This window comes from Macadamia integrifolia, chromosome 13 (genome assembly GCF_013358625.1).
Source record: "Macadamia integrifolia cultivar HAES 741 chromosome 13, SCU_Mint_v3, whole genome shotgun sequence".
NCBI lineage: Eukaryota > Viridiplantae > Streptophyta > Magnoliopsida > Proteales > Proteaceae > Macadamia > Macadamia integrifolia.
Genome location: NC_056569.1, coordinates 23,616,766 through 23,633,270, shown reverse-complemented (window position 1 = coordinate 23,633,270; position 16,505 = coordinate 23,616,766). Strand labels below are relative to the sequence as shown.

Here is a 16,505-nt window from a genome sequence, read left to right as displayed (position 1 = left end):
GAACAATCACGAATGAAATTAATGGGGCAAGAATCAGAAACAGCTTCTAACGCAGTCCTCTTTGAAACTCCTCAACAGATGAATTGACAAAAGTTATCCAAAAAGATCCCTGATGTTACTGATGTACATATTTCCATTCTAAATTCCTAGAATGAGGGCAAGAACAGGGTTGGTTCTGGAAGGCATCAAAAGCCCATCATTCCAGGTTCTCGTTCTTGGTCACCCTCGTTAATAGTAATAATGGAGACCAGATGGTTGGTAACCCAACATTTCATTGCAAGAAGAGAGACTTAACGACAAAGAAGGTGCAGGCAGACAGCTCCGAAGCTCCACTTCTGAGCTTTCTGTCTATTGACTGATCTTATATTCTCTGCATCTCCTCTCGAAACCTCCCTGAAAGTCAGAACTTTAGTTCTTGTTCTCTTTGTTCATCTTTTTCTTCTGTTCGTCTTATTGATTTATCATGTGGGTTTCGTTGAAATTCATAGAAAGCCCGAGTGAGAAACAACACTATATGATCTCGTCGATGGATTCTTTTAATGATTTCAGCCCAAACAAATATGATCTGCTGAAATCGTTGGCAAAGTGATCCAATTTGTGATGGAAACAAGAAAGGGGGATTAGCCCTGCCAACAATAACAACAAAACTTAGCCTTATCTCAACTAAATGGGGTCGACTACGTGGATTTAGCCCCACCAAGTGTTTGATGAAATGTCAATGTTGTTAGTAGCCGGGCTACTTGCTTTCATCATTATTCTATACTTATTCAATATATTTTGCCCACCAAGTGTCTGATGAAATGCTTAAGAGTCGAAAATTAAAAATGCATTTTTGCCAAACATACATCCAAACATTGTTCTCATTCTCAATTAAGAACTATTTCCTACCAAAAACAAAAAAAAAAAAGAAGTACGTATATGTTTGAGCTTAGATTTTGTTGGGCATGGCATTGTAGAGCTCAATCTTACGTCCATACAGAGCTTGCACAGGTCTTGAATTGCTTTTGCATGATCCTTCCAATGGAGCTGTCAAAGCTTCAATCTGCTCCTTGCTAACTTCTCTCACCTGCATCGGTCCATGCATTAATTCATGTTATGTTCTTCTAATTAAGCAGGTTTAATTAATTAATATATAATAATATGTAAGATATGTAAGTAATTAATTAATTACCTTGGCAATGATGGTCCAGGTAACATTTTGGGTGCATGGAGGAGTGGTTAGAGAACCAACATATCTGTAATACTTGAAAGCACCGCGCCTCAAGTACTTTGTTCCCATGTGACCGATAGGAATTTTAGCTATCTCATCCTCTCCACATGCCTCCTTGGCCAGTTCATCCAACTTGCTCTTAATCTGAACAAAAAAATTTTGGTCATATGGGTCTAGTTATCGGAATCGGATTAGGGTAAAATTATCAAAAATTTAATTTTTTTACTGAAAAATATGGATAAAACTAATCGATCCAGACTGATAAGGACCGTTCTGAATCGGTATAACAGAGACTGATATGGATCCAATTTCAGAGATTTAGATGCCTGCTATATAGTCTCTTTGTGCAGTAAAGAATGCCAGAATAATTTGTGATACTAAAACGTCACCTGAAGGAGAAGCAGATCGGGAGCACCATAATTGTATAAGACTCCCACCACTGAGATGCTACCATCGTCCGCGATGTGGACTTGATGGAGCTCCAAAGGATACCTGTAATTATCTAACTCTTAATTAATTACACTACAATTATATTGAATAATAGGGAGCAAAATTGCATAGTTGATTCTTTGGCTAAGAGGGCACTGTCTCTGAAATTTATTGACAGTTTGGTCCATTTTTGATCTATTAATTTTGATGTTAAAAAAAAAAAAATCATTTCATTTGGGCTTTTCAACATAAAATTTTAAAGTGTAAAAACATTTCTCAAAAACAGAGATTAAGAGGAAGAATTTACCGGATACCGTTAATTGTGTGTTCAGAAGGCGAATGCCAATGTACTTGTTTCAAGGTGTAGTTCTTGCCGTCATGAATCATCACACCAACCTTATCGCTTCCATAAAACAACTGCCCAAAATGATTTTAAAAGAAGATTATATATATGAGTAGATTAAATAACAATAACAATAAAGCCTTATCCCAACTTAATGGGGTCAATTAGCGATCCAAGGAAAGACCAGGAAAAGAAGCAGATCACAAAAATAATAAGAAGGTAGAAACAGTTAGATGGGGTCTGCTACCATCTAATTATAAAAAGCTGGATTTAATTACATCAACACTTAATAAACCATTCTCTTAAACAGCTCAAAATTCCTGATTAAGCAGCCAAAATTTTCTCCATATATATATATATATATATATATAAGAATTGAAATAACTAACCCCAATACTGTAGCCATGGTTAATCAAGGTAGAATTGCTTGTTCTATAATCTCTGTTCAAAGGCTGCAACTTGGGATTATAGATAACATCCTTGGTCACAATGTTCACAGGGGATTGAAGCTTTCCAGTGGAGCATGTGCTGAATTCTGGCTTCAAACTCCCCCACTTGTCTGGACCTGTTTCTCCACTGTAGCTAAACTTCAGATGAACCTCCTCATTCTCTGTACCAGAACAAGAAAAACCCATCATTGATTAAAAAGAGTGGAAGAAGTAGGACGAAGAGAATATAATGAATTATGAGGTCTTACTTACGCTGAGATAAAGGGACAGAGACCAGTAATGCAATTCCGACGACGAAAATAGAGACTCCGGAGATCGCCATTACTGGCTAATAGATTGGAGGAGGAAGAGATAAAAGATGTGTTTCCTTCTCTCTTTCCCTCTTCTCCCTCTGATGTATCTATCTATCTATCTATCAAGAAGAGAGCAAGAGAGGAGTTGCAGTGTCTCAAAGTTTGCTGCCACAGTTTCCAAAATCTCTTTCTAACTCTCACTAAATTTAGAGAGAACCTCCACTTCAACCTTGCTAAAGACAGTGGTGTTATTCCCTCCAGAACTAGAACTGTATGGAGAAACCATGACCATACATCTTCACACACTTCCTATATATAGATACATATACTAAACTTATTCCTTCCTTGGTTTACCAAAAAAGTCTAATTCCTTACTTATAGTCTGAGAATCAACTAGACTTTATTTTGAAGTGAATTGAAATCTTAAATTAGTGATTTGATTAGGGGCCTACTAAATGCCCTTTTGAGGTATTAGGAATCCAACGGACACAAAAGTAAAAGGTAATTAATGGTCGAGTGTCAAGAACTCAACAAATGTTGTGCTTGGTTGTTCTCTTTGTTTGTCTGGGGGGCATGTCCTGCCTTTCTAGGGATTTCTACCCCTCACTAGGCCTGTCTAGAGAGAGTTCTTAGGGGTCAGAAAAATGACATTGGTTTAATTTTTTTCCTTCTTCTGGCTGGTGTATAGGGTGTCAATCGATCGGTTTGATTCAGTTACGATTAAGGTTGAATCAGTCTCAATGTGAAAATGATGATACCAAAACCAAACCAGTAAGAAAATTCCAGTTTGATTGGATTTGGAATCAATTTCTTGTATCAGTTCGTTATCAAGTCAGTTTCGGGTTTGTTCGATCTCTGCTGTGATTCGACTAGGGATCGTAATATTTCAAACTGTAATCAGCCCAAATAAGACTTTGGTTTGGTTCCGGTCAATCATTTACCCGGTTCGGCCAAATTTTGACAGCCCTACAGTGTTGTGTGAGTCAGCTTGCACCACCAATAAAAATGGAAAGCTGATCAGAGGATTATAGACATGGTACTCTGTGGATTTTCAAAAAAATATATGGATAGTCCTATTTGAATTAGTGATCCCAGATAATATATTCACATAGATACAGTAAAGGTTTGATTTACATCTTTTTTGATCATATTGATGGATTGTCAGTGATTCTAATCTCCTCTTTGCCCACATTGGAAGGTAAAGGAAAGAATTGGTGGTGGTAGGGAGAGATCGGATCAGAACGAATCCTCTACGCCAGTGCTGGATGTGCCCACCACCACCACCACTATAAGCACCATGAATGGTGGGTAGACACTCCAAGAATTATCGAAAGAGAATAGCATTGACAAGCTCCTTGGCTTTGTTCCATGCTTTTTCCTCTCGGCTTTGTTTCATGCTTTTTACTCTTGCTGAAGAAAAGGACAGTACAACACTCCACGTATTAGACAGCACTTCATACTCGGTGCTATATTTATTTCAAATTCTTAGCTCGTTTTGAAAAATGACCTGTTCTGATATATTTTGGTGGTGACTTGAATGAAATTTTTTTCTGAGATCTGTGATGGAAGTGGAGGGGTCGGGTACAGTTCGACCCGATCGATCGTGACCCGATGGATCAACCCACGACTTGGACGAGTATATAATGTAATATTGTCTTGTTGAACAAGCAGTTGTAATTTGAGGGATTTTTTGAGCTAGGGTTTCAAAGCGAGTTTTCTCGCCGTCATTTGGGTGTAATCTCTCTTCTATATAGTGAAATATCTTCTTCTTTATCCGAGGATGTAGCACACCACATCGGTGTATGAACCTCATTAAATCTCTATGTGTTATACGGATTTGTATTTATTTATTTTATTTATTGATGTTTACTATAACACTCAGTCTCAACTCAACTCTTAAGGGTGTGTGTCAATTGGTTCAGTTTCAGGAATTTGATAAAGAAGAGAAAACCGAGATACCAAAATTTTATCGAATCAAGAACAAAAATGCATTTTCAATACCAATACCAAACCAATTCCATGTGATTTTGTTTTGTTTTTAGTCGGTATCAAATGTGATTCTTAGTAGGCACTAGTGACTATTTTTAGTGTTTAATACAGTTCTGCCCGCAAAGCCACCGAAAGCATTGGATGCAAAGAAGAGTAATTTTGGCCTCTCAGTTCATACAATCTCGATTTGGTATAAAAACAGACAATTCAGTATGTACCGAACAGTTTTACCTTAGAAACTGATACCGTACAAAATTGAGAAAGATTAACCATTGATTTCGGTTTTGATTCTGAATTGCCACCTTTACAACTCTACTACACAGATTTTTGACAATCCTTTTCTTCCACCAGTGGACCTTGAAAGAGATACTTTATTTTGCTTTACTCATCCGAAATTGGACCTACCCCACCATCTAATGGAACTGCCTTTCAACTTTGATGGAGTGGAAGTTTTAGCTTTTTTTTTTACTAGGACCGAATTTCCATTCAATCATGGTGGATAGAGAACCTTCTAACCTAAGGGATCAATTAACTATTAGTAAACAAGGGATTAGGAGTTCAGTCATATCGTTAAATCATCTTGGATAAAAAGATATTCTCTCTTCATCTTAAGTGGTGAAAAGCTTTTTCTGTTTTACTGCTTCACTTTTTACTGTTGACTGCTAATATGCTAGATCCATTATTGAAATATGACCCACCTATTCAAGGATATGGGACCCTCTGTACGAGTATGATCTTAGCACTAGCCAAATAATAATTAATAAGAAAAGAGATATATATATATATATAGATATATATTTTTTTTAAATATATATAGAAATATGAAAATTCAGAACTAATAGAGACTGCACAATGGTGATCTCGTAATCATTAATGAATACATGGCAATGCATACTAATACACGAGAGGTATTTAAACTAAATTATTATCTATCCAATGGTCAAAATTGCTACATCCGACACAATGATGATGGATCTAATCACTCAAATAAATAATTCAAACATATATTTTATGATTTATTTTGAAAAATACTACTCATACTCTACGCCCTATGCCCCACACAGGGAATGTTGTTTAGGCACATGCGTCTTTACACAGCAGGACTTCACTTCCCCATGTGTGGGTGTAGGCTACACTAAGACGCAACGTTCTTTTTACCTTTATGATTTTAAATTCGGATTAAAATTTTACAGGTGACCAAGGGATCATAGGGTCTACCTGTTCAAAATTTGAGTTTTATCTATTCTACCACATGATAGATATTTGGACCTTCAAGCTTCAAATCTCATTTTTTGGATAAACTATCTGGTTGTAAAATTCATTTCCTTCATGGTTTCAAATGCCTTTCAAAATGGAATATCTCAGCACTCCATATCTTAATTCAATACTTTGGTAATAACATTTTAATAATAAAAAATATATAACATCATTAATATTTTCTATCCTTAAAGCCTTATTTGTTCTGTGGTAAACATTTCTCTTGTTTTCTAAACCACCCCCCCCCCCCCTCAAAAAAAAAAAGTATTTCCTACTTTATGAAATTTGAGAAAAATCTAAGCACACGGTCAGGCTATTCAGACTAAGTGTTACTCTTTTCCCTCACACTATGGAAAAAAAGCTCATGCCCATATGTGACCAGCATTGCCATTGGTTGAAACCACTTACCATGATGTATGAAATTTTTACTATTTAATTTTATAGTATTTTACGTTTCAATAAACAACGCTACATAATTCTTGTTCCCATTTTTCTACATAGAAATGATGAAGTCTAAAAAGAGAAAAATCCAATCTTGCCTTAACCATGAGTCCATGACCATGACAGAAACAGTTGAAATTTATGAAAGCGCAAAAAAGGCGCAACATAGAAAAGTAGGGCGTAAGTGGCATGGCTCACAAAAAAGTGTGGGAATCAGATACCTTGGCTTAGGGGCCCATAAAATGGTCGTTACCTTTAGTGCATGGATGAGGACCAAAAAAAGAAAGATATCACAAGACTTAATAGATATTCTTCTATCTGCTTCATGATTTCGGGTTAGGAATCTTAAGAGTCTTCCTGATTGTGATACTCCACAAGGCTCAACCATGCATGGGAGTCTGGATTCTCTACCCACAAGGGGTGTCAAGACCCATGGGTGAGGACTAATAAAGTGGAGAGAGCTTTACCACAGGAGTAGTGGTCAAATCAAGTGGAATCTCTTCCACTTGATTGGCCCTTACTGTGTGGGGTAACATCCCATGTGGATAGAGAATCCAGATTCCAACCATGGGTAGTTTATTGATCTGTTCATTCACATCAATTTGATGTGGCTTAATTCCACTTGAGCCATACAGAATCATATCTTTATCAATCGAGATTGATACTAATATGGGGGAAAGAATGTTACCTGATTGCATGGCTATTGCATCAACGTTTGAATCAATGGAAAAGTGTGCATAAATATCCAGCCAAAATTACAAGAGCATTTTTTCACGAAGTCTTATATCTGGTGATAGAGGGGGCAACCACGCATATAGTTGCAGGTAATTTTTCAACTTCACTTATGGCCTTGTTATTATCTTATGTGATTCATGTATTAGATTATACATGTAGCTTTTCCATCATTTTATGTGATTTTATGATAATTCTTCTATTATTTCATGTGGATAAATACAATCTTACATTTTATGTGACCATATGATATCATTTTTATAATTTCACATATGATTTCCTATCATTCCATGTATCAATAATGTCATATGGTATAAATCTTATCATCTTACATGTAAGTGATAGATTTCAATTATTTTATTTTATGTGATTCATGCATTCATCTCATCATAATATTGTTAAATAAGCATAGCGTGTATGTTGGCATAGAGTTTTTATAATTCTTGGGGAAGAATTTTCAAACATCAATCACCTCGTCGAAAGTCCAATTTTTCTTGGTGAAGTGGGTGCCTAACGCCTTTCCATTCTTGTAACCTGTCATATACTCATTTATCTATTAGAAGACCATATATGAAATCCAATTTGGGGGTTTCGATCCCGTAATTGGAATTAACCCCCTAATATGAGCTAGTTCCCTTGATCAGTATTGGGCTCCTTAACATGGTTCTAAGACCTCAAATCATAGGTGGCGACTCCAAAAATCATGTTTTCCCTGTCCCCCTTAGTCGTCAAATAAATTTAGAGACATTGCCCTACATTGGGTGAGAAGTAAAGTAGGAGGGTAAAAGACTACCTCTAGAAAAGGAGAGGGAAAATATTTCCCTTTCACTAGGAGAAGGGGAAATCCGAAGGTGAGGAACCTGCACATCTCAGATATGCACATATGTCCGGTTGTGTTCCCGATCTTTATCCTCAGACTCGGCCAATATTGAATCGGATTAGCCTGTATGAGACATACTTGAATTGTCCCTAAATAATTTTTTTTTTAAAATATTTTTTACCCTTTTATTGGTATCGACCTTACGGATATTCCAATAGTGGATTGACAAAGAATAGATATCGGCCTCAGCCGAGTCTACCGATCCGATACCCATTCCTCGTTCTATGATGTAGAGGGCTGCATGCATTACTATAGGGTAGCTGATAAGTAGAAGGAAAAAGAGTTCTAGTTCTTTTAGGGTATGATACTACAGGAAATAAGGGTTTTCACGGTAGTAAAACCATCGCTTAAGTCTTTTTTCGATATCTATTTTTTATTGAAAAAAATTTTCCGCTAAATGTGATATTGCTATTGCCATGTGATGCTATTTTGTTGCCGTCTGTATATGAATCACTTAGGCTATGTTTGGTAGCCAAAACTAGAAAAGAAAAGAGAAAAGAAAAGAGAAGAAATTGTGAGAAAATAAAAAGAGTATGTATGTTTGGTTACCAAGAGAAGAAAAGAAAAGAAAAGAAAAAAATTCAAAAAAAATTGAATTTTAAGAGAGAGATAGACATATAGGAAATCATTGTGTAATCATTCGTTTTTTGTCTTATTATGTTTTCATATTTTCTCATGTTTTCTTGTGTTTTTTGCAAGAAAATTTTTGAGAGAGCAAAAGAAAATTTCACAATTCCCAAGGGGAATTTTGAATTTTAAAAGGGGAATCTACTCATGGGTGAAAACATACCAAGTGCAAAGAAAAATTCTTAACCCAAGGAGAAAAGTACAAAAATTGTACTTTTTTCTTTTCTTTTCTTTTCTTCTCTTGGCTACCAAACACAGCCTTAGCGCAGAATTTGTACCTCCACTAAAATAAGCCATTAGTGGTGGTAATTTTCTGTCGTTAATTGTATTTATTTAATTATTACACTCAATAAATAAATGGTTTGGTCGCAGTTTTACTGCCTCTAAAAAAAAATAATTACTTTTTGATAGGATTTAATATATATATATATATATACTAGTTATGACACACGTGCATATGCACGTGTGGCTTTGTTTGGCGTGTGTGTGTGATTCATATGTTTTTTTTTTATCTATATTGCATGTAGTCATCTATCTAAATATATATGTTCTCATTGATTTGTGAATAATCTTAGTATTAATGTAATAAAAGAGGAAGAGAAGGCCGAATACAATGTGATTGAGGTAGTGAAGGACTTGAAGACCCTGTGAAAGGATTATGCCCCTAGATGGCGTCATGATGGAACTGAATTCATGTCTTAACTCTTTATAGTTGATAAGCTTTTGATTGATTCTGGTGATGAGAAGTTATGATTATTTGCTTGCAGTGGTATACAATGAGAAAAATTCTTGCCCAAAAAAAAAAGGTATACAGTGAGAAAATCTTAAAAATAAAAAATAAATTGAAGTGCATTCGCTATGATTACTTGATTAGTAGATATGATCAGATGGGATTCTTCATTATCATAAAATCTTAAACTAATTGATAGAAAACTCAATCTGCCATTCAAGTATAGGGCATTGGTTCACTGTGATATCTGGATGTTGAAAGAGCTTCTTGAATGGTTTCATTCTTTGACATTCAAGCATATCAGAATTTGCTCTCTGTTTATGGCTCATTGGAATCTCTGGATGTTGAAAGAGCTTCTTGAATGGTTTCTACCTAAAGGTGTTCTAGTGAGGTCTCTAGAAACTTGATCTAGAGAGCTTAAAAAAAAAAAAGGATTTATAGGATTACATGGTGACAGGTTAGTGTAGGAGGGCAGATTCTCTAGTGTTTTATGAGGTGTAGCTTAGTGTGTTATTTTTCTCTACTTCATGACAGATTGTTTTCCTAGAATTGGAAAGGTTTCTATGGCTTGTAGAGCTAACCGATTTGGTTGTTTAGGAATTTAAAGGTATGGTGAACGCTTGTATGATGATAACAAATATAATTTAGTTTTTAGGGATAGAATGATCTTTACTATAGAGAGAAAAAGAGAACATGAAAGAAACTTAGAATCCACCTAAAGTGTGAAAAAATCGATTATTACTCCATGGATCTACACAGCTAAAAGAGATTGAGCTACAACACAAAATTCATTAAATTGTGTAGCACATGTTATTATAGTTCCTTAATATAGAACTTACTTGCTACAAAGACTTGGGTAAGACCAATCCTCTTACAACTCACACAACCTACGAAGACTGATCATCCAGTCTCTCTTAAGACACTATTGACTGAATCCCACATTTAGCAAGAACCTGGTTGGTTTAGCATTGTGAACTCAATGGGTTTCTTGTGGGTATTGAACCCCCATCGACACTGATTAAAATTGAACCCAAAACCATTAAAATGTAATAAAATGGTTTCTCATCATGGCTTTGCAGCACAATAATTCAGAAAGAAGACCACCCATGTCTCTATGGCTGCAGAATACCCATTTATATAACCTTAAAAGACACTCAAAAACCAATTTTTCTTGAGGAAATCTAAATTAGTAAATCTTCCTAATAAAGAATTTCCAAATCCAATAGGAATTCAAAAAAATTTAATAAACCACTGAAGCTTAGGAAAGAGAAGGTTTCCAAATATTAGAACAATCTAAAAACAAGTCGGTTTGGAATCCAAGCCGTCGTTTCAATGTTGTCTGGAATCATCCATAAAATGAGTAGGATTTTTTTTTTTTGCTCGGGATAAGATATATCACAACAACAATGATGAAGATAACTACAGTGGAACTCATTATGATGATGCTTGGTGAGGTGTTCCATGATGGCTACTTAGCAATAAAAAGACCATATTTGAAGAACCAAGCAAGGATCACTCCCATAAACGTTAAAGATTCACATGGTAGTCCAAACGAAACCGTACAATATATTTGAGTGTATATATATATATATATATATAGAGAGAGAGAGAGAGAGAGAGAGAGAGAGAGAGAGAGAGCACTTTGACTATTGCTCTGAATATAAAGAGGAGAGAGAATTTGGTGCAATTCCATATGATTGAATGATACAAACAATCTTCTGTACTACCTCTATTTTATGAACAAGATTAACAATTCCCAACCTATAGATTCTTGAGGGAACCTGTTTTCATAAGGGATACAGAAACCCAACTAATTTATGAACTGAGAGCAGTGATACCTATTTCACGATCTGATACCAAGGTAACAAAAACTGTCCAGGTAGATGATAATGGAACCACAGGAAGACGCAATAACATGGATGGGAAAGCCTGTCTGATCTGAATGACCTCATATTTAGTAAACTAAAAATAGAAAGGTGTTAAGATCAAAGTTCAAATATTGAGTTTTTTTTTTCTTATGCTTCCTAAGTGATGACAGAAAATTAACATAAATAACTATTACCAACAACCAAGTCAAAGAAAACTAAAATTTGAATGAACGTGTAGACAAGTTACAGATGCTTATGGCTTTATCTTCCATAGCAACTAATATGAAGCAAAAAATAAAAAGTCTTGATGTACTAAAAAAGATTATTTAATTGAAAACAACCCAAAATTCAGAAGAAAACTTACATGTAATTAAGAAACGTATTTTATTCTGGTGATATATCTAGTTTTCTGGTTCCTCTTTCCACTTTGGTTTGAATTCTAGATTGCTCTTCTTATATTTCTTGTGTTTCCTGAAAGAGAAGGGAAAGAAAAGAGAGACAATGGGATCAGAGAAAGGGAGGGATGATCTACAGTCTGCGAAAAAAGAAAAGAAAAAGAATATAAGAGGAGAGAGGCTTAGTAACTAATTAGGTACTGTTGTGTAGGCGGGTTTGCAAAGGAAGAAGGGAGAGGGACGGAAAGTCTGAAAGATGACCTATTTTCTTTTACAAACTGTTGTTAGAAAAAGAAAAAGGTTTGGGTAAGGAGGGACGTAAGGTTTGGTTGGAAGATATGACCTGTTTTCTTCTTTATTCAGAAAAAGAAAGTGGGAGGGACAGGAAGAGTTTGAGAAGAAAAAGAAAAATGGAAAGGAGGAGTCTAAGAATAAAAAATAATTGGAAGGGAGAGACAGACAAGGCTATAGAAGTTAAAGGTAAGTAGGAATTAAAGAAAGAGTTTGAGATGGAAGGAACAGATGGATTATATGAAATACGTTTTCATTATTGAAAATTGAAGCCGATATGGTGATCTAGTTTTGAACAATTTTAGTTACCATAGGAAAACTGTTTTAGATAGATTTCAGTTACAATATATATGGAAATCTGGTTGGTCCCAACTCTAGTGTGAATGTGTGATTACTGATCTGTCTGACCAATAAGATCAACTGAAATAACTGTTTGGATTGGGATTGGAAATAATCGAAAAACTCAATAGATAAATAAAAGGATAACATTAATTCTATTATTATTGGTGGGAAGAGTTTGAGAGAAAGGAGGAAAAGTGAAAAATATTTGATTCTATTTTTATTTGAATATAAAAATAGAGATAAATAAAATGATAGCATTAATTAAAGATAAATAAAAACGGTACCAATAATTATCAAATAAGAGAAAGAGAGAAGGATAAAAAGAAAGGATAAAGTAGTCAAGTAAAAGATTTGCTACTTTGTGCTTTTATATAGTAGTATGATATAAATATATATATATATATATATAAATAAGGATACTGACATATCTTCCCAACGTATTAACAACATAGCTAATTTTTGGACGAGTAAAAATTATGGTGTATGTAAGGCTTACTACAACAAAAGAATAAGGAATACCCTTCATCCTACCTCGCTCCAGATCATTCTGTGAACGCTGTCTCAAACTGAACTTATCTCCTTTAATCACAAGAGCAACACTTGGTTTGCAATTCTTCATACCATATCTCTCTAATAAATTATTGAAATAAGTTTTTTGAAATAGCCTAAGCTGTCAACAAGATCTATCACGATATATCTTTATACCGATCACAAAAGAGGCCAAATCTATATCTTTCATTTCAAAATTCTCAAAAAGAAATGATTTCATATCTTTTAACAAATTAGGATCAGTGCTGGAAAGCAAAATATCAACTATATACAGAACCAGAAATATAAACTTGCTTCCACTACTTTCAGATATATATACTTGTCAAATATGTTCAACAAATCCGAAAAGACATTGTAATGTGATTGAATTTGAGATACCATTGTCTAGAAGCTTGTTTAAGTCTATAGAAGGATTTCTTTAATTTGCACAGTATTCCATCATTGTCTTATTCACTAAACCCCTTAAGCTAGTTCATTTAGAATAATTTTAAATGATTCTTGCTTTCATACAGGAGTGAAGATCTCATGGTAAACAATGTCTTCCTTTTGAGTGAAGCCTTTCACAATTAGTCAAACTTTATATCATTTGACATTACTCTTTGGGTCACGCTTAGTCTTAAAAACTCATTTGCAATCAATCACTTTGAATCTCAAAGATAGTTCAATGAGTTGCCAAACATCATTATCGCTATGGACTTCATCTCATCCTTCGTAAAATCTAACCATTTACCAGAATCATTATTATTCATAGCCTGTGAAAAAACTTTAGTGGCCATTTATAACTCCAATATCAAACTCTGATTTTTCAAGATACATTAAGTGGTCATCCAGAATTACAAACCTCCTAACTCTCTTAAGGTCTTCTTTGTATTTTCAATTGAGATATGTTTTTAATGTTCTTTATGACAACTTTTTTCATATAGCTGTACATTCTTTGTATTTTTTTTTTCTTTTTTTATGATCGTTATTTATAGTGATCTATGAGAGAATAATCCTATTTGAATATATAGGACTCGAATGATAAATTCGGGGCTGCTCAAATACCATATTTCATGGATTATCACTCCCACTAATTTCACAATACAGCAGTTGATTTTTCCATAATTCTAGTACTATGTGAGGGTGTATAAAACATAAATCCCTTTTAATATTGAAAATAACTAATGAAAATAGCAACTTATGGTCAAGTTTTCTTTCAGGTGGGTTATATAGGCTGGCTAGGGGTGTTAAATGGTCGGTTCGACTTAGTTAAGTTATAGGAATGAGGGACACCAAAACCAATCCATTAAGGAACTTCGGTTTTTGGTACAAGAGGACTTGGGTGCTCTTTGGGGGGAGGGGGGAAGCATAGCCAGCGATAGGAAGGGATCTATGACCTTGCACCATCAATGAAATCACCATATTTCTTCCTTTGACCATTTTTTTCTCTGCAACTTGATTTTTGATTGTGGTTGATGTCAGGCTAGAGATCCTAGCGGTTACCTATTTATCTAAGGAGCCTGCAATCGATTATAAGATCGTAACTCATAAATTTGTTTCTCGCCTCCTCTCTATTGAGTAGAGAAGCCGGAAACTTTATGTACGAAATGTGAAAAACGAAGAAGGAGAAGCAAAGCCAAGAGGTGGGGGAAACCTAGGGTTTTTCATTCATTGAACTCAATTAGTTCCATTTAGATTCAAATCATCAAAATGAAAAATATATATACCTAATTTGAGCAAAGTTTCTGAACTTTAGATCTTCTGCAGAGAACCAAGAGGTTAATCTAGCAACTTTCGAACTTCAGAGATTCATCTTGCTCAAAGCATCTTCCGAGCTTCTCAAGAGAGAGAACCAGCACCAGGTTGACCTTGCTTAGAGAGCTTTCGAGCTTCGCAGAGAAAGAGAGAATCAATGCTTCAGAGAAGATGATCTTGTTCAGAACTTCTGAGAGAGAGAGAGAGAGAGAGAGAGAGAGAGAGAGAGAGAGAGAGAGAGAGTCGCGAGGTTTTGATATTTCAATCGAAGAGGACAATGCGAGAGGTAGAGCTGTGTTTTGATTTTACGTTCGTTTTTTTTAGCCAGGAAATAAAAATTGTATATTTGTTTACAAACGAAAAATTATTCTTCGTGCAAAAAAATATTTTCATGTACACCGAATGCTTAAAATATTTCCCATGGAAAATAAATTTCACTTTACATAAAAATATTGCATTCCCCTGGCAACCTAGCTGGGCCTAAAGGTAAGTTAAGCTTAATTGTTTTAGGCCCAAGGTGAAGGTTGGGCTTTTTTTTTGTAAAGCCCAATGTGAAGCTTGGACTTAAAGTTGGCTGCATTTGCTACTGGTAAAGTCTATATATATACAGTCATTTTAGTAGCACTTTCATTGTGTTAATTAAGCATCTCTCTCCTTCTGAGTTAATAAAAAGGGTAAGCTTGTTCCACCCTTACCTTCCTCAGCCTCGCCTGGGTGCTGCCATGCGCACTGGGCATGCTGGAGAGGATTCCCTTCTCTGCTAATGTGGTACTTGTTCGCAACCCTAATTGTAAGAGAGAGAGAGGGGGGGAGGGAGAGGAGTGAACAAACAAATTGTGATTTTTATTTCAATATGTATAACATGAAAGCTAAACTTTAACTCCATGCTCTTCTCAATCCCAATTCCCAATCCATATGATAAAAGTAATAGAAAGGGAGATACTAAACTTCAAATAAACCCTAAATACTTGTTGATCTAACACATGTTGGCCCATAGGGATTTTACTTTAGACACGTTCTCTTGCTTTCACAGTCCGTTTTGGTCACTTTAGCTGCAAACTCTGTTTTCAGACTATAACCCACGTAAGTGAAGGCCAATCAATGGGTTGGGCTCAGATGGCCCTGTGGGACAAACGTGTGTTAGTTCAACCCCTTATTAAAATGGAAAGGGTTCCCCATATAAGCATAATGGGAACATTTATGCTGCGGTTATGTTGCTATTATTTACTTCTCTAATCTACACTACATCTAGTGTAACTAATATATTATAATCATTAAAAAAGAAATCAATGTGGAACAGTCATGGTAATAAAATTATTATTGAAATTAAAGAGTAAGTCAACTTGGGCCCTAGTGGGCCTGTTGAACTGGCCTGTGCCTGATTGAAATTTGCTAAATCATCTCCCACGTGGATTGAATTGGCAGGAGAGTCTTGCTCTTTTTTTTTTTTTTTGGTAAACAGTCTTTCATAGCTAACCCTCTGTTTTGATTGGAGTAGCAGTTCCCCATTTTCTTTATGGTATCTGATAATTTGATTCACTCTACGCTTATGGTTCTAGAAATCAGGATCGGATCCGCTGATTCGGCTATTCACATTGGGATGGATTGGGATTCTCTCTGATGACTCTCCAATCTCTTGCATGTATGCATAAGACTGCATGTCAACCATGAGGTTAACAGTGTGCATATGAGAGATTGGAAAAAAGTTGGAGGAGAAATCATCGTTGAAGAGGATCCAAATCCCAATGAAATTGATTGTAACCAACCCGATTCCAGGCAATCCAAATTTTGTTTGAGCTTGTTTCTCTATTTTATGAACTATGATATTTTCCTATAAACACTACAAGATCTGTACATTAGAGCCCCTTGAACCAACCGAGTTAGCAATCTTATCGGGTGGGGCTCGTGGGCCTTTTATTATGAGTGACTATTCGGCACCTGTTCTC

At 35.4% G+C, this 16,505-nt stretch overlaps 1 protein-coding gene across 1 annotated transcript; it reads right to left on the bottom strand.

Moving 5' to 3' along the window:
• Window positions 1-793: 793 nt before the first annotated feature.
• On the bottom strand, window positions 794-3,041 carry LOC122059310 (alpha carbonic anhydrase 1, chloroplastic-like). The gene is made up of 6 exons (XM_042622027.1): window positions 2,684-3,041; window positions 2,372-2,592; window positions 1,947-2,056; window positions 1,600-1,702; window positions 1,172-1,354; window positions 794-1,066 (listed from the first exon to the last, which is right to left on the bottom strand). Exons 1-6 carry the CDS (start codon window positions 2,751-2,753, stop codon window positions 929-931), a joined length of 825 nt encoding a protein of 274 aa, XP_042477961.1. The 5' UTR covers window positions 2,754-3,041; the 3' UTR covers window positions 794-928.
• Window positions 3,042-16,505: the final 13,464 nt, after the last annotated feature.

Coding starts and splice junctions, on each gene's coding strand:
- LOC122059310 (XM_042622027.1), bottom strand. CDS start 2,753: ATGGCGATCTCCGGAGTCTCTATTTTCGTCGTCGGAATTGCATTACTG. Junction 1,703..1,946: donor CACACAATTAACGGTATCCG/GTAAATTCTTCC, acceptor AGATAATTACAG/GTATCCTTTGGAGCTCCATC. Junction 1,355..1,599: donor CCGATCTGCTTCTCCTTCAG/GTGACGTTTTAG, acceptor TTTTTTGTTCAG/ATTAAGAGCAAGTTGGATGA.